General features: G+C 40.7%; 1 protein-coding gene across 1 annotated transcript in view; it reads right to left on the reverse strand.

Annotated features, from left to right (window-relative positions):
- The window catches only part of LOC136880903 (glycine receptor subunit alpha-3-like), a 347,710-nt gene that overhangs the window by 54,163 nt on the left and 275,103 nt on the right, over window positions 1-18,444 (reverse strand). The window contains exons 5-6 of the mRNA XM_067153433.2: window positions 12,551-12,685; window positions 4,102-4,293 (exon numbers count right to left, since the gene is read on the reverse strand). Coding sequence (XP_067009534.1) covers window positions 4,102-4,293; window positions 12,551-12,685 — 327 coding nt within the window. The remainder of the gene's footprint in view (window positions 1-4,101; window positions 4,294-12,550; window positions 12,686-18,444) is intronic.

Consider the following 18,444-nt stretch of genomic DNA (forward strand, 5'->3'; position numbering starts at 1 on the left):
CACTGTCACTTTCCCCACCTTCTATCGAATGCAACATGTGTGGTCGTATGTCTGATAAGCCATCAGCGCCACCTTCATCGTGTGGACTAAGGGTTACGGAACTGCAGGCGAGAAACGAAAACTCGGATACGAGTATCGGCCGACGATTATTATTATTATTATTATTATTATTATTATTATTATTATTATTCCGTGGATTCCGTGGCGGACAGAGGGGAAAGAAGGTGGGGGCATGAATGGGTCAAGATAGGACAATCAGAAGATTGATTTAAAACTTTAAAATTATGGTTATAATTCTTTCTCAGCTATCTTTAATTCTTTTTTCGGAAATAAAACTTTACGAAATTCAGGTACAAAAGATCATAAGATAGGGTAACAATTTTAGAATATCGAATAACAGCAACCTTGAGCCGGAGGCTCACTAATTATACATTCTCCAATGAGCGCTGCGGCTCCTTTCAAAAAACAGTCAAGGAGACGACCCTCCTAATTTCTTTTACAGAGTATTCAAAATGTACAATGTTTCAAGAGCACCTTTTGCTCCACAAAATTATCTAGGAGTCTAGGAGACTCTTCTCCGAACATTACACCATTACAACATTCCAAAGGCATCCTTCAATTTTAACACCCAGAGCGTCTTTGCTCTAAAAATATACATTTTCAACAAAATGTCCAGGCCTATCCAAGGTACAACATGTATTTTACAATTCCAACAGTATTTACTGTCTTAGATGCTCAACCGTGTAACGTATTTACAAAAATGAAATAGGATTTCACAGGGGTATCGAATACCCAATATACTGAGCCTTTGTGGAAAAAAATAACTGGTTAGAGTTACTGGCTCAAAAATCAAAATGATGTGGAGGCGGGAACTTGCCCTCTTTGAAATTTGCAATTAAATGATTAGAAACCTATTTGGGCTTCTGGCCCGAAGTATAGAGGCTAAGCCTATACCACTGCAGTCACTAGATGGAGAAAATTTAAGTTGCAAAAGTTACAGACAGAAACGGTTACAAGGTCATAGTTACCTCAAAGTCAAGTTGATAGGGAACTCGAGAGGGTATCGCAATTTCTATTCCAGAATTTCGGCTAAGTTCTTTCGACTAGTTTGAAAGTTACATTTTAGAAAATTACAGTTACATTAGTAAAGTTCGGAAACCTTCCCCTCGAGCTAGCTTTCAAAAGACTATCATTTCTATAGGACTGCCATTACCTTGAGCTGCTGGTCTGCTTGTCTGCTCGATGATGGACGAGGCTCCCGCCTCCTTAATAACCACACACACTAAACTGGAGTGGTGAATAAGACAGCCAGGTCGAAAATGTGCCAGCTTTTATACCCGAGAGGAAGGTTCTAGAGAGCTCTGGGCTAAGGTCCGACAACCCCCAATTTTCATTGGATAATTAAATAGTTACAAGATAAATGTAATTGGCTGAAAAATAAATACACAAAATTTTCTAAGTTGGCGGGAAGTGATCGAAGTATTGACAACTTTAACATTCCAAAAACAAAGAATACTCAACTCAGTGTAGTAAACCTTAAAATAAAAAATATTTTAGGATTTTAATAGTTAATAGTTCCTCTTCAGACTAGAAGACATCTGTAGAGAAAAAGTCCAAACTTCTTGCGCTAGTTGTTGCGAGTTTTAGATTTAAGATGGTATTTTCCAACGCGCTTCATTAAATGAACGGGGCGGGTGTACCTCCCGGTAAAATTATTCTTATTCTTCTTCTTCTTCTTCTTCTTCTTATTACATGTCGTATTGCTTTTAATACCGGGAGTGTCCGAGAATATGTTCGGCTCGCCTGGTGCAGGTCTTTCTATTTGACGGTCATGGATGACCTGCATGTCTGGATGTAGGCAAATATTCTACTGTTGATGAATAACACCAAGGGATCTGCTCAAGGCTTAACGTCTCCATCCGACGGACGGATTGCCATCAACAGCGTCATATGCCCTCCCTCTATATGAACACTGCGGGAGGTTTTGGAATTTAATCCAGGCTTCGAGCACGCAATCTAGTGATTAGAAATTGTATACCACCACCTCTCCTGCCCTGCCAGCCAACATTCTGATGGTGATTTTTATCCACAAACAGGACTCGAACCGGCTAACCACGGTGTCAGACTGTACAGAATTGATGCTTTAACGATCTTTGCCACCAGGCGGGTTATTGGGTTATAATTAGTATTAATTCGTTGTAGCACTTACTATTTCAAGTCTCAACGGAGAATTAGAGTGGCCTGTTCTAATTATCTACGTTGGCAGCAGGTGGTTGTCTGAACTGAGAAGTACCAGTAAGTCACAACCAGCCTCTAATAAAACAATAGAAGCACAGATGAGCTGATGATGTGTGGTGGACGGAACCTCAATGTAAAGATGTTTGTAATGATGACCTACTGTATGTTTTAAACAATTGGCAGTAATTAAATAAATAATGTTACATGGTTTTACTTTCAACTAATTTTATGGTTTTCGGAGTCGCCGAGGTGCCGCAATTTTGTCCCGCAGGAGTTCTTTGACGTGCCAGTAAATCTACTGACATGTGGCTGATGTATTTGAACACCAACCACTACTGGAATGAGCTAAGATCGAACCTGCCAACTGGGGCCAATTTTCTGTTCTTCCTTTCAAGGCATTTCGTTTTACTTACGATTAAGATTTTGCAGTGAGTGGAAAGGCAGAAAAGGTTAAACATAAATATTTATATTCCAAACAATTAGGATAGTGTTGTGTTGCGTGTAAGGAAGGAAAGTCTTTTCAAAATCCAGATTATATCAGAAGAGTATTATTTTTCAATTCTAGTGAGATGGATTCTTGTATAACGGATATTAAATTCATTGGTGTTAGTGCTTTAGTGTAGAATGTGGTCAGTGGTAGAACGATGATCTTAGTGCGTGTTAAGTCTATTTGATGACTCACGTTGGTGTAGAATACTAAACATGGTGACGCTGCTCTTTACTTGCTCCTCAGGCATCTATAGCTCATTCCGGACATACAAGGAGTGAACACACCCCGTTTGAGGCACACATAATTCCTCGTGATTAAGGGATGTTATACTGTACTTTGTTATGTGTTATGAAAGGCAGATAAAAAGTATGAGGCATTTAAAAAAAATTAAAATAACCACATAACATTTTCTTTTTCATAAATATGTTCGTAGGGAGGAAGCGCAATAGCAAGAACAGCTATCGCTTCGTTGCCTTCTTTATTTCCCTTCTTCTGTGTTGCTCTGTACAAACCTCGTGTATTCCCTCACTCTGTGAACTGCCGGCCGCTCACTTCAGTAGTGAAGTTATCGACAGTGTTTATTTGTTGCGGGTGTGTTTTTAGGCTTTAAATCAGTGCGTACTTGACTTGTGTTGAATGACAGTTGATTGTGTACTGCATAATATTTGTGTGTGTTCTATTTTTTTCTTACTGTACGGAAGCTTTACTGAAATTTTTGGTGTTGTGATGTACAACGATACGTCATAGCATAATTTGTACTGATAAAAATAATTTACCGTGGGTTTTATTTGTACTTGGTTTTGTTATTTAGTTGTTCATTCTTGAACACATTTTAATTTTACCACTATTTCACGACCGCATTTAATTTTTACTATTGTTTTTGTGAGCGATATGGCAGCACAGTAGTAACCCGCGTTGCCTGGGGAAATTTATTAAATGCATCCCTCACCCCTCGAGCCTATAAAAAGTATTATTTTTCTATTTTCTACCGCAATTTGCCCTGCACTTCAATGCTGAGGTTTTTCATGTACCGTAGTGTAGCTCTGATTCCGTACAAACCAAAAATTCATAAAAGTAATTTCCAGCTTAGTTTCTTCCCGTTTTTATCTCGAACTTAAATACTGGATTTCACAAATTTATGTGCCGCCGTTTTCCCGTGATGATGTTGAGCAGAGCCTGTTGTCATAAGAGCAATACTGTTTTCTTAACATGGAATGAATTTTAGGATAAAACTCTTTGATAACGGGGGGTAGCCTTAATTGAAGTAAAGTTAAAAGAACGTTTGTTTCTTAACAACAGCATCAAGTAATGAATCCCTTTAACCAATATAGGCCTACATGTGTTTAAAGAGAATCTCTTGCCGAGTTACTCACCCGAGGACTGTGAAGACACCGCCAGCAGTGTCGTGACACCTAGAGTAGTTCGACCGGGCACAGAGTCCACGTCCATCCAGAAGGACACCCACGATATGACGACAATCAATATAGTGGGCAAGTAGCTCTGTACGAGATGGAAACCCACGGAACGGCTCAGATGAAACTCTGCCACGAGACAGCTGTAGTTACCTGTAAGGAGGATTTCCACAGAAGTATAATACGAGAACAAGGAGATAACCTACCAAGGGAGATGTTCAATAAATTTCCAATTTATTTGAAATCATTTAGGAAAAGGCTAGGAAAGCAACAGATAGGGAATCTGCCACCTGGGCGACTGCCCTAAATGCAGATCAGTATTGATTGATTGATTGATTGATTGATTGAACCTGATATCTAAGTGCTCATTAGCATTATTATTTTATTAAACTAGAATATGAAGTAACTCAAGTTACTAGGCCTGCCCCATGGTGTAGGGGTATGGTAGCGTGCCTACTTCTAACAAGAAACATTATTTTAAAGTTCACATTTTTGATTTTTAAAGTTCAGATTATTAACAATACAGCATTCTACGAAAGTACCCTTCATATTTCAGTGAATTCCTTTCATAAAAGCAAAATTGTGTGTGGGTTTACATACATCACAGACACTGGATCATGAAGACATTGATATCATAAGATAGTATCTTTTTTATAATAAGTGGCTGAAGAGGCGTTTCAGTACTAGTGAGAAGTAAACCATTGCAATCGTTCAGTCATGTGTTATAAAGGATGGGTGGAGTATGGTGTAACCCTTTCACTACCAATTTTATTTTTTCATAAATTAGGTTATTTCTTTGTATTTACTGGTCAATGAACTTCTAATTAGTATGGAATTTCAATATCTAAATCATACCTCATACGTTGTGCTTCTGAGGGGGGTGGGGGTGGGTGGGACATATGTCCAGGGTATCTTTTGAAAGATGCCAACCTTTATTTATAATACCATTATTTATAAGATTATGAAATACCAAATGTGGTACACAGAATACTAAATAGCCAAACTTAAAACGATGATGTATAAAGTCAAATTATTAGGTTTAGAACAATTCACATGTAGGTTAGATTAGGTGCAACAGATCAAGTGTGATAAGATGCAAAGCAGTTCTTGCACAGAGGGAGCTTACACATTGTACAGAGAGTTTTGGTTCTTGTTCCTTTCCTCTGCTTTCCGCACCTCACACATCGCTCTCTGGTGTTGCATTCCGACGGCAAGTGATCTCCGATATCCAACATCAATTTTGATGCCGAGCTAGGTCGCCCAGATGTCATCTTCCTTTTTATTGTTGCATTTGTTTTGCAAGGGGAATAATGTACTCCAGAAACGGAATATTTTTATGCTTGGTTTCTTGGTACAAATTCCAAGAATTGACAACGGCCATCATGAGGACCTTGAAGAAAACCTTTCTCCACCTCTTTTGAGATTTTCTCTCGAAATCGTATGTTCCAACTTTCTGATTTGAGAGACCTACACCTCCCATAATTTCATTGTAGAATGATGTTGATTCTGGGCAGGGAACTTCTTCTTTCCTTCTTTCTTAGCACTTTGACTTCGTTTTCCATATGGCAGTTGCTAAGTACTACTACTCCTTTAGAATCCTGCCATCTTGCAGCAAGTTTTCCAGAAGCATTAGCCAAATACTTACATTGGCTCCTGTATAACTTTCCCTCAAATTTTGGCATGCTTTTTCTGTTAGATATGCGTGTTTGTAAGTCTGACAGACGTAAAAAATCTCTTGAATGCTACGGTGACATCACTCCTTCTCATGGATTCGACCAGTTTCAGCACTACCCGTTCTCCAAGTGTTCTCTTTTCCTCACTTATTTCTTCCTTTCCAGAATACATATTAAATCATACATATAACCAGTTTTCGAATCACAACGTTCCCAGATTTTTAATCTACACTTCCCCGGTTTCAAAGGTAGAAATTGCTTGAGGCTGGACCAGTGGCGGCTCGTGCTGAATAATGTTGGTGGCTCTGCTCTGTGACGCCCAGTCCATTGCAGTAAGTGTAATAGACAAATCTAAATTCGTATTGCATACGGAAAGTGTCAGCTGAGCTCGTTTGAATCCGTTCTCCAACTCCGGAAACGCTTTACTCCATGTCATATCAGTGTGAAGTTCTCGAAAATGTACCGAAATAATACAGGTAGACGTTCATCTCAATTTGTAAGACCCCGATTTCGACGGACATCGACAATATAAATAACCGCCTTGTACAAAAAACAACAATTAAAAAGTTACAAAAAATAATGCCCCTCTTCTACTTATCGAAACAATGTTGATCTATCGACACATATTTACAAAGGTTCCGAGACCTGCATACATCTTTGGCAGCCGGCTTTCTTAATGGAGGGGGAACATCATCTGATGGTACTTGCGTTTCTGTTTTCAATTTCATGACTACCTAACTCGGAAGAATTCACTACCGTTACGGAGAAACATAGTCATTATTACTGTATATACTTGTAGGCCTAAGAACTCGCTCATTCGCTTCGTACGGGAGAATGTTTTCGGCCGTTGGATAGAATTTTGCTGAAGTCCTGGTCATTTACACCAAAGACAGAAAAGTATACATACCCCCAATCATAAGGTACGTTGTTTGAAGACTTAACATGGACAGTAAATTGAATTGTGCTACTTAATCACAACCATCTTCTTTTATCACGCACTTATCCTGTATTTAAGCTATTTGGGCTTTCTTTCTACTCAACAGAAGCATCACAACTGTACTGTAGTATCTGAGAATGTTGACATGTAAGAATTTTAAACCATATCAATATCCTCACAGTTTTATAAGTTCTCTGTTCACACTGATGAGTACAATGGAGGGAGTTTTTCCCAAACAGCTGAGATTATAACATGCTCGTTCGCTACAGCGATTCTCTCACGGACGGTGGCGCTGTCTAGTGTATTATTTACTGACTCTATGGTCACGAGAATAGGTCAGACGTACTGCAAGGCGTGCAGTTCATACAGAACCTTATGGGCGACCCTTAGTCACCTATCGGAAGAAAGCTGTAGTTAAGTGTGCTCTCCTAATATTCTGTCGTTCACAGTTCTAAACAGGGTTGCCAGATCACCAGCAGCTGTATGGGTATCGATCTTTGGCTCGATATAAACACTCAATATGAAGGATGGGATCGCTAGGTTCTGCAGCTCTGCAGATCGTATTATGGAGCCGCGCCTGGGCTGGACCATCCCTTGGATTCAGTCATGGACTCATCAGTACTCAGGAAAGGACTATCTTCCCTAGCTCTCTGAAATGTCTTCTTCAAACAACAAATTACATCATCCATGTAATAGGTTTTGGAAGAATATTCCCCTTTGTCAGGATTGGAAAAGTACAACTTCGAGAGCAAGGACTGACATCCATTCCTAGGAATGGCTCTTTTGATAGCCTCATTCCCCAGTGATGCGTGACTTGACCAATAGTCAGAAAAATCCGGTACTCTATTGTAACACATCACTAATGTTACTCCTGACGCAAGCAATATTTCGGAGTGATCAGTATCTGCTACATTTATTTTCTTCTCTCGTCTGAAAATGTCTAACCTTACATTTGTACACTGAGTAATGTAGACAAGCAGACTACGAGGAAAAATCTGTAACCAGACATCAAGATAGTTATGTTATGTTTCTGGTTAGTATTACCAGAATGCTATTGTCGCTAACTTTCAGCCTACGCTGAAAATTTCGGCTTGGAGGCGACCAAAAACGGTCATTTATCGGGTTCACATTTCCATCCTCATTATTATCGAAAGCATCTAGGCCAGGGCCTCTCAGAGTGCATGCGCGTGGTGCATGCACTGTGCACGGTGCAAAAGACGACTTCGCTTGGTTGACCAGAGTGCAGACCCCCCACTCCTCTCTCCCTACACCTGTCTCCCCGTTCGGCCTGTCTCCGCGTTCCTCACCTTCACTGCTGTTTCTCCCCCACTGCGAAATGTTTACGTGTGGTGAGCGGAGACGCACAGTTGTATGGGACAAGGTTACCAGTGTTATTAAAAAAATTAAAAAATGAATTAGAAATACACATACATGTTTGAGAGGAATGTAAACATAATTTAAAAAAAATGCAGAACCCGTAACCAAAATGAAAATGCTACAGTACTGGAACAAAACTCATTTGTGGATATAGAATGCTCTTCTTCAAGCTGTTTCAACTTCCTTAATTCTTTCTCTCTGACGTCTCCTATGATTTCACAATAATTTTCCGAATGTAGTCTGTTGTAGTGTCTTTTAATAGATGATTTTCTTACGCACGTAATTATCGTCCCACAGATTAAGCATTTGGCGTTATCGTCACGACAAACAAACAAAAACAAAAATACGAAAGTTCCCAGTTCGATTGAAATAGACTTTCGGAAGTGTTTGCTTTCTTCGAAACAGGTTGCTCCATTATTATGTTGTTGTCGTGCGCTTGTCTATTTCACTGATAAACACGTCGTCTACCACCAAACGCTTCGTCGCTCTCAGCACACTACACCATCCGAGTCAAGCCGAGTTGAGGCGAAGCGTACCGATGCACAGTGCACAGAGCCTATGCACCTCGCTCTGCACGCGTGAGAGTTTGGGCGTTTGAGAGGCCCTGATCTAGGCCTACATTATTTCCATTGCAATTGTTGTTTTTGTCTGCTTCATCATCATCATCATCATCATCATCATACAAACCTTCCGAATCATTGCCACCATGCACGCAATTTACACCCGCAACATCAACAGAGCTAAAGTACAAATCTGACGCTGAATCTTTTCCGTTGTGCTCTAAAAACTAAACCGGGTTATAAAATATCACTGGGACTATATATCTCAACGAAAACTACCAATGGGTTATATGTGTCCCATTGTAAAGAAATCATTTATAACATTGCACAGACCTGTAAGATGCATGAAAGTGGTATTTTTTTTATCGCTATAAGCACATGCGTGTGTTACACAATGAACACAATTCTGCAACCTCTGTGAATTGACGCGAAAATAGTTACCCGTATCGATATTCTCCCGCTCTATGAATAAAACTGAGAACAAGTGCCATCTGTTGGACATTTATGGCAATGTTAAAGCTAAGCAATATATAGATAACCAGTGGGACACGGTCCTGTGCTATTATAATTTAATTAAATCCCAATAGTATTGCTTGATGACCTTGCGGGACATATATGTCCCAGTAGAAGTGAAAGGGGTAAACACACGAGATAAACATCAGCACACCGGAGAAATATACACAAGACTACATGATGCGTAGCAGAATATACCAGTCAGAATCTGACAATTGGATCAAGTGTTCGAAGTACCCACCACGGGTACATATGCAAACTTCACAATATTTACGAATCAATTTGTGATGTACCGGAGGCAAGACACCAAGACTATTCCTAACATCCTGTGATTCTTTCCAAAATACGTTTCCATAGGTCTTCCAATATTTCATTTTGTATGCTAGAACGAGCCGAAAGGCGTGAAAAAATTATAGTAAATGTTCCATGGTTTGGGAGAAAAGAGAAGAAAAAGTACGTAGCAGGCGATAACATCTCTTACAATAGTTCTCTACTGTACGTAAGCCAGAATCAGAAAAATCAGCCAGACGAAGTAAGCAGTTAGAACTACATATGAGGGATGTGATAAACAGGTTGTGTGTGTGTCTAAACATAAACATCACCGCATCGGAGAAACATACACAAGACTACATGATGCGTAGCAGAGCTTACCATTCAGAGTCTCTTAATTAGACCAACTGTTCGAAGTGCCCACCTTGGGTACGTATGCAGGCTTTACAATATTTCCGAATCAGTTTGTGATGTACTTGAGTCAAGACGATAGGGCTATTCCGAATATCCTGTGTTGTTTGCAAAATACGTTTCCAGAGGTCTTCCAATATATCGACTTCCGTTTTGTATACTTCGTTTTTCATGTACCCTCATTAAACACTCCTTGTCGCGTGAAAATAGCCTCATCGGTCGCTAATACACTAGCCGGGAAGTCTGGATTGCATGCTTCATCGATTGACCAATGGCAGGGGTGCACGTGCGGTAAAATAAACTAGTGCTGGGCAAAGCAATTGATTTTATAAAATGGTTGCAAAATTTCTGCTTCTCTTACCGACATGGGTAGAAATGAGACGACCCAAAGCCGTTGAGGACATAAACTGCCCCGTGCCATTGGAATTAACCAATTAAGGTTAAAATCCCCGACCCGGCCGGGAATCGAACCCGGGATCCTCTGAACCGAAGGCCAGTACGCTGACCGTTCAGCCAACGAGTTGGACTCTTAAACATTATAACCTGTTGAGATAACTTAGAAACGCGGTTCAGAGGAATTCAACATTAAAACGTAGTTGAAACATAACATCTTGTTCTGTAGTTCGTACATATTGTGCAACTTTTTTTATGGGTGCTAATGAACATATAAATTGTAGTTCACAAAATAATAGTTTAAAAAATACAATTTGCCTTAAGTCGCACCGACAAAGATAGGTCTTAATGGCGACGATGCGATATGAAAGAGCTAGGAGTGGAAAGGAAGCAGCCGTGGCCTTAATTAAGGCACAGACCCAACATTTGCCTGCCGTGAAAATGTGAAGCCATGGAAAACCCCGACAACAGGGTTCAAACCGACTCTCTCCCGGATTCGAGTTCACAGCTGCGCGCCCCTAACCGCACTGCCAACTCACCTGGTAAAACATTAGTTTATGGGAAACCTACTTAGCAATAACTTAAGAAAGATGTGATAATTTGATATACCGTAATCTTCCTTGCAATGTTAACACACAACAACAGCCAGTAACGCGATAGCAACAATGGTAAATGCATGCAAAAAATAACGCACCAAGCGAGTTAGCCGTGCGTTAAGGGTCACATAACTGTGAGCTTGCAATCGGGAGATAGTGGGTTGGAATCCCACCGTTGACAGCCCTGAAGATGGTTTTCGGTGGTTTCCCATTTTCACACCAGACGAATGCTGGGGCTGTATCTTAATTAATGCCAGTGCTGCTACCTTCCCAATCCTAGTTCTTTGACATCCTTCCGTTGTCGAAAATCTTCAATGTGTTAGTACAACGTTAAACAAGTAGGAGAAAGAACAGCACAAGAAAAAAAAAAGAAAGAAACCCGCTTTCGTCCGGTTAGTACAGATACGCGATAATAAAATGTCCAGTGTCAAGGAATGCAACGAATGCGAACGACGCGATGCGACGATTTGTACATGCAGTGAATGTGAGTTGCGGAACGTCACTGGATTTGCACCAATGAAGAACGCAACAGTAGAACGACACAGAGAGAAACTGAAACTGTTACTTTCTTCTTGCTAGTTGCTTTACGTCGCACCGACACAGATAGGTCTTATGGCGACGATGGGACGGGGAAGGGTTGGGAGTGGGAAGAAAGCGGCCGTGGCCTTAATTAAGGTACTGCCCCAGCATTTGCCTGGTGTGAAAATGGGAAACTACGGAAAAACATCTTCAGGGCTTCCGACAGTGGGATTCGAACCTACTATCTCCCGAATACTGGATACTGGCCGCACTTAAGGGACTGCAGCTATCGAGCTCGGTACTGTTACTTTCTTGTTCCCGAAACGGTTGCGATAAAACGATTGCATTGTATCTGCCTTAGCTCTAGAATTAACATGCTAGACACGGTCAAAGGTCTTACCTTAGATATCTTTTCCTTGCTAAACCGTGAACATTTTTTTCACGTCTTTCGGCTCGTTCCTACCTAGGGAGTCGTACGTTCTCGGATGTGGAACCAAGCCTGTATACATTACTATTGTATTCCGCATTCGAATATTGTCGGAAAACATAATACTGTTTTTAAATGTACAAATTTTATTTATGAAAAAGAAAAAAAAGAAACAACTGAGTTGTATGCAGCATATTTCCAAGTAAGTTTTAGTTTGCTTTCACGGCTCGAATTAATAGACATGATAATCTTCTGGGATGTCCGACTCGTTGGCTGAATGGTCAGCGTACTGGCCCTCGGTCCAGAGGGTCTCGGGTTCGATTCCCGGCCGGGTCGGGGATTTTAACTTTCATTGGTTAATTCCAATGGCCCGGAGGTTGGGTGTTTGTGGTGTCTCCAACGTCCCTACAATTCACACACCACACATAACACTATCCTCTACCACACTAACACGCAGTTACCTACACATGGCAGATGCCGCCCACCCTCATCGGAGGGTCTGCCTTACAAGGGTTGCACTCGGCTAGAAATAGCCACACGAAATTATTATTATTATCTTTTGGGATATTGCCATGTTTTTAGTATTTTGAAGGTTTACTGGTTTCTAAGGTAAGAATTTTCCAGGTTTTTCTTCATACTGTGGAAAAACGTAATTTCTTTGTTTTACAGCCCTCAGCTAGTGTGAGAATTCAAAAAGCATGAGAAAGAGCACAGCTGTATTGATCTATACCTACCGATCTGAAAAGACTCCTGACAGTCTGAAGCGGCGATCTTGACGATCTCAAACTGGGGCATGCGCAGTCCCTTACCCATTATGACAGGGTTCATAGTCTTCCATTCCAAACTCAGTTCCTCAATGGTCTTCGAGACTAAAACAAACAGAACATCCATATCTTAGATTACCATATAACAGAATATATGTATCAAAATTCAATGCTTTAGTTTTTTGGGATGATAGGAGAAACCAAAACAATTTATTTTTGGGTAAACAAGCATGGATCTGAAACGAATGATTGATTTGTAAAGAAGTTTACATTTAAGTTTACATTTGAATTATTGATTGATAAAATTAGAAATTATACTGTAAGGTTATAAATGATTATGATTCTAATTTATTCAAAACCATCAACATGACATTTTTGTTCAGGGGAGTATTGACTGAAATTTTGGTCATTTCCGTCCAATATATCGATTGTTCACTTTATTGTGTGAAAGCAATCTTTACTTCTTTCACTTTAAGAAAAAAGGTGTACCGAGCTCGATAGCTGCAGTCGCTTAAGTGCGACCAGTATCCAGTATTCGGGAGATAGTAGGTTCGAACCCCACTGTCGGCAGCCCTGAAAATGGTTTACCGTGGTTTCCCATTTTCACACCAGGCCACGGCCGCTTTCTTCCCTGTCCCGTCGTTGCCATAAGACCTATCTGTGTCGGTGCGACGTAAAGCAACTAGCAAAAAAAAAATATAAAAAATACAAAATAAATAAAAAGTTGTAATTACTTTCATCCTACCACTATTTTTAAAGCTCTAAGCATCATTTTTAAAAGGAAGTGGTCATACGTTTAGAGAGCAAATCCACGTCTTCAATTCCTGTTTTCCCACTTTTATTATATTTTTAGGCACTATGCTCTTTGTTAACATTTTCTCTCATGTTCTGGTGGTACTTTTAGCACATTTTCAAGTATGTATACGAATTAAATGTTGCTGTGAACTTTAATGTTCAAGTGGATAATGCCACCATTTTAGGCTCTGAAATTGCAATGTAATCCATTTCTACAAATTTTTTAAATTAGAGAAATTTGAAAATTCTTGTACCTTTTGAATTTTTTTCCTGAAAACAAAACGCAGACCAACCGTTGATTATATAGGTGTTAAGTACCGGCTGTCCAAATTTCAGTTCAAAACAAAATGACGCAAGGAACCTTTTTGTGTGCTGTATTGTAAAATACAATACAAATCGACTGATGGAAATCTTATGTACCAATATTCTCAAACTTTTGTGTGATAATTTCTCGTACGATTATGTATCAGTGGTTGAAATTTTACGGTAATAGGTAGAAAATTGCGGAAGTTGGAAATTTCAGTCAATACTCTCTTTAAACATTCCTTGACGTCAAAGTGCAAAATCTATGCTGTAAAAATACGCAGTAGTTTCTTAGGTTTCAATGCGATAGTGTATTGATACGAAGAAATCATTGGCGGTTTCATTAAACTATTTTAATTGAAGATGACCCAATTAGTACACACACCATTATATTTGACAAAGGGTGACAACAGTTCACTAATTACTGGCTATTTAAGAAAGTCTCTAGTCCTCACAGCGGGTCTTCGGTTGGCAGTCTTTACGTGGAACGGGCGATCCTTCCGCAGTTTTGACTGACGGATTTCACCTCGCACTTCCACTCCATTGCAGACGCACCACAGTCATTTACACGCACCAGTTCCATGTAGCCAGGTTCAAATTCATGCTATCACTACGAACCATGACGATACAGTTGGCGCCATCAATAACTCACGACTGCTCCACACACTGAACTCTCAGCTCACGATTCGTAACTGACTACTCATCACTCACCAAAACAGCAAAACACAACATTCTGTTCGAGGCAAGCCTGCTTTTATATACCTGGAGTTAAAGTTTTAGTATCATCGATTCGCGGCCAGAAGACGAATGTTCTAGTTTCGCCTTCCAGACGAAGCGGTCAATAGAAGTCAAGGTCGTCACGTGCCTGCAAGCTGCCCGGTAACTCCCCACCTGATTCACTTATCCCTTTCAGAAAGTACCGAAGTTGGTCTTCAAGAGGGCTGACAGTCGGAATACCTCGTAAGAGTATGAAATTCTAATTGAATCCTAGGAAGAGTTCGTCGCTCGAAGAGGAGCTGCGTACTCTCTACAGCACATTCCCGTGGCCTTTCAACGCATGCGGCGGGCAATGGAGAAGCCTTCCCCGTGAACAGTCGAGATTTTGTTCTGAAGACGCGTTCTGCGAAACGTGAAAAGAATTTCACCTTTGTTTCTTGACACGGCGAAGGCCCAAAAAGCTTATTTATCATATCTACTATTAGAAAGCTTATTTCGTTCAGATAATTATGCTAGCTAGCTTATCTGTGGAGCAACTCGACGAAATTGCGTATTTGCAACACTTAAAAGTGAATATGGTATCTGAACTACTATCGACACATCAACATTACATGGGTAACACTTATTGCTCTTAATGAAATACACAAGAAAAGTATGTTTCTGTTCAGAATACCTGTATAAGTACAAATGTTCTTCCTGCATAAGACGACAAAAAATAACATCTTATTTCAAGAAAAAATGAATTTGAAAATTTGATGTTTGTAGCTCCTGTAGTTTTTAATGATGAACGACTTGCCAATGGCCGTAGCCGTGTTGAAACACCGGATCCCATAAGATATCGGAAGTTAAGCAACATTGGGCGTGGTCATGATTTGGATGGATTGCCACGCGCTGTTGGTAGGGGTAAGGGAATGGAGAAGCGGAAAGAAACTGGCCACCCTACAGTACGTAAACTGCGGCTCAGGCACACCTCTGCGGAGGTTCGGACCTGCCTTCGTGCAGAATACACCCTTACCTTTGCTGGCGTAAATGACAATACCTTCCAGTGCGAAAACTTGCGATTCTTGTACGTGGAACGTACTGTATTCATACAACTTACGCATGCATATTGTCTGAATTGATGTACGGCGGGTGGTATAAGCCGGAGGGCAAACGAAGCTGCTATCTACCTCACAAACATCGCATTCTAATTCAAGCTCCTCCCTTGGGCAAACTATTCGCTAAAATAAAAATAAAAAAACATTACGAATTGCGGACATTCATCCCTACCTTCCGTAAGGTTATTTGTACTTATCTCACAAACACCCAATAAGAGCTCTTGTAGTTAAGGTTTTTATGGTTCATTAAATAGCAACATGCCGTTAAGGACATTGCAGTATTTCGTCAGTGCGTGGAACATGGTTGCCATCGAATAAGTGCCTGTGGGAATGTGTGCGACAATCAGTGAGGTGTCATGTTCAGTCTGCATTCAGACGCATGGTGGACATTTTGAGTACTTCTTGTAGAGTGCAATATCCCGTCTGGTACACCAATACGGCGACAGCTACTCGATGTAGAATGTGGCAGGTAAGACTATTACCAATACTTTCTGTTCAAAGTTAGAAAGTTTGTAATTTAATTCATAAACGATCGATCGTAGGGCATATACTTAGAGATATACTATCCATTCCCCCACCACTATTACTTCCTATAACTTTGGGAACACTCTGTCTAGTGGATTCTTGCAATTTGTATCTGATCGTAAACGGTGAAGTCCATACTTTCTCACATTCCAGATAATAAGCTAGTAATATCGAAATGTGATCTTTTGTGAGTACAAGTAAACTTAGTATCTTTAAACAAGTAAAGTATGAGTTTTCCCCTGCAATATCAGTAAAAATGACACAATATTAGCAGTAAATTCTGAGACTGAAGATAAACTTATCTATGTACTTTCAATCATTCTCAAAATTAAAAGTGTACATGTACAGTATGTCCATACTTCAACGACTCTCGTCAATAAGTGAGATATAAATTCAGATTTTTAAGTTGATACAGTGGGACGGTTGCTACACGGGTAGAGTTAGTAGAAGATGAGTTGATAACATGAAGATCATTTCCGCCCAGTAACTAGTTGTACGTGAATTCTCGTCTCCCTGGAGGTCGGAACTTTGTAAATGAGTTTAATGTAGGGTGTCATATCACGTGCCAGTCCCAGGAGGCAGAGGGTAAGAAGAGCTTTGGCACTTTCTACGCAATAAAAGAACTTGTCGTTTTACGAGTACCGTAACATAAAATAAGGAGCAAGGTAGAGGAAAAGACAGGATTCAAGAGTTAAGGATGCAATATCTCCTTTGAAGAGAGTCATTGAACAGTTCATCTGCATTTGAGACTGTTTAATGCCAGGTACCACGGTGTTTGGTCTATCATGACCAGAGCTTGAACGATTCCTGCATGATTGTTCACGAAGGAGTTCACGGTATCTCCACTAGTAGCAGCACTTGTGAATAGACATAATCACCTTCGACGAAAAGAATAGGAAGCTGGTATACAGGGTGTATCCGTGATGATGTTACACACTTTCAGGGACGACGGAGGACGGCCAATGGATCAATTTGAGATAAGGAACCATATTCCGGAAACGAGAGCTAGATTCGAGACTGATGCGACACGGTCATCAGAAGTCGTCAAAGAGAGATTCAACATATGTATGTCCAACTCATGTCCCATTTCTCTACGGGGTCGTGTATGAAATCAGATGTATCTGCTTAGCTAGTTTTTATGACCAGGTGCCCTTCTTGACGCCAATCTCTCCACCAAACGCCTGTTTGGATCACTTTATTATCACTGTATTGCATATGGAACGTTAAAAAGCATGATGAAAGGCTGAGAGTCTTAAAATATTTTAAATTGGATCCAAATACTGTGAATATCGTACGTATGTCTCCTCCCTTATTCCTGTTTCCTGATGCTAAGTAGGGGATGAGGTAAGATGAAATTATACGTAGCCTATGTTCTTACGGTTGGGTGCCCTCTCTGTCACCTACCTCAGTTGAATGCCATTGGGTAAAGAAGTGGAAGGAATAGGCTGTGGTTTTGTTCTATGGATAGGAACTGTCCCGACATTTTCCTGGATGTGAAAATGGGAAACCATAGAAAATCATTCTCAGAACAGCCAACGGTGAGGCTCGAACCCACTCATCTCCCGAATGCAGAAGTGCGGTAACAAGCGGGGCCGCTCCTTTCGGTGAATTCTGATATAATATATTAAAACAAAAAAAAAGTCATCTTCGTACACCCTTGGAAGGGTGCAAGGTAAAGGTTTCTACTATTCGTGACCTCGGCACTTGGTGGGGTAGAGTGGTTAGCTCTACGTTCGGCCCCGTTTGCCCTTAGGAATGAACATGGTACTCATTTTTGGTGCAGGCTGAGTGAACCTCAGGACCATGTACACTTCCGAAAGTAGAAATCTCGTTTCTTAAATGTTTCGACTTCCTGAAGGGGAATTGAACCCACGTCCATCCGAGTGAACTGAGCACGCCTTTATCGCCTCGGCTAGGTAGTATCGATAGAATATTTTTTTGCTAGGGGCTTTACGTCGCACCGACACAGATAGGTCTTATGGCGACGATGGGATAGGAAAGGCCTAGGAGTTGGAAGGAGGCGGCCGTGGCCTTAATTAAGGTACAGCCCCAGTATTTGCCTGGTGTGAAAATTGGAAACCACGGAAAACCATCTTCAGGGCTGCCGATAGTGGGATTCGAACCTACTATCTCCCGGATGCAAGCTCACAGCCGCGCGCCTCTACGCGCACGGCCAACTCGCCCGGTATCGATAAAATAAAGCGATGATGTTAGATCCTACCATTCGCTTCGAAAGGAACCTGCAACTGGCTTAGGATGTTAATCTAAAAAAGAAAGCAATTTATACGCCATGTCTGCCGCATCTATCAGCGAACTATAATATTCCTTTGGTCAGTGTGTTGTCAGAGGCCTCCTGTTTGGATCCAGAGGTATCCAGCCGAAGAACACAACCACTACTCTCCAAAATTTGAAAATTCCTTTTTATGA

The sequence above is a fragment of the Anabrus simplex genome, chromosome 9 (genome assembly GCF_040414725.1).
Source record: "Anabrus simplex isolate iqAnaSimp1 chromosome 9, ASM4041472v1, whole genome shotgun sequence".
Taxonomy (NCBI): domain Eukaryota; kingdom Metazoa; phylum Arthropoda; class Insecta; order Orthoptera; family Tettigoniidae; genus Anabrus; species Anabrus simplex.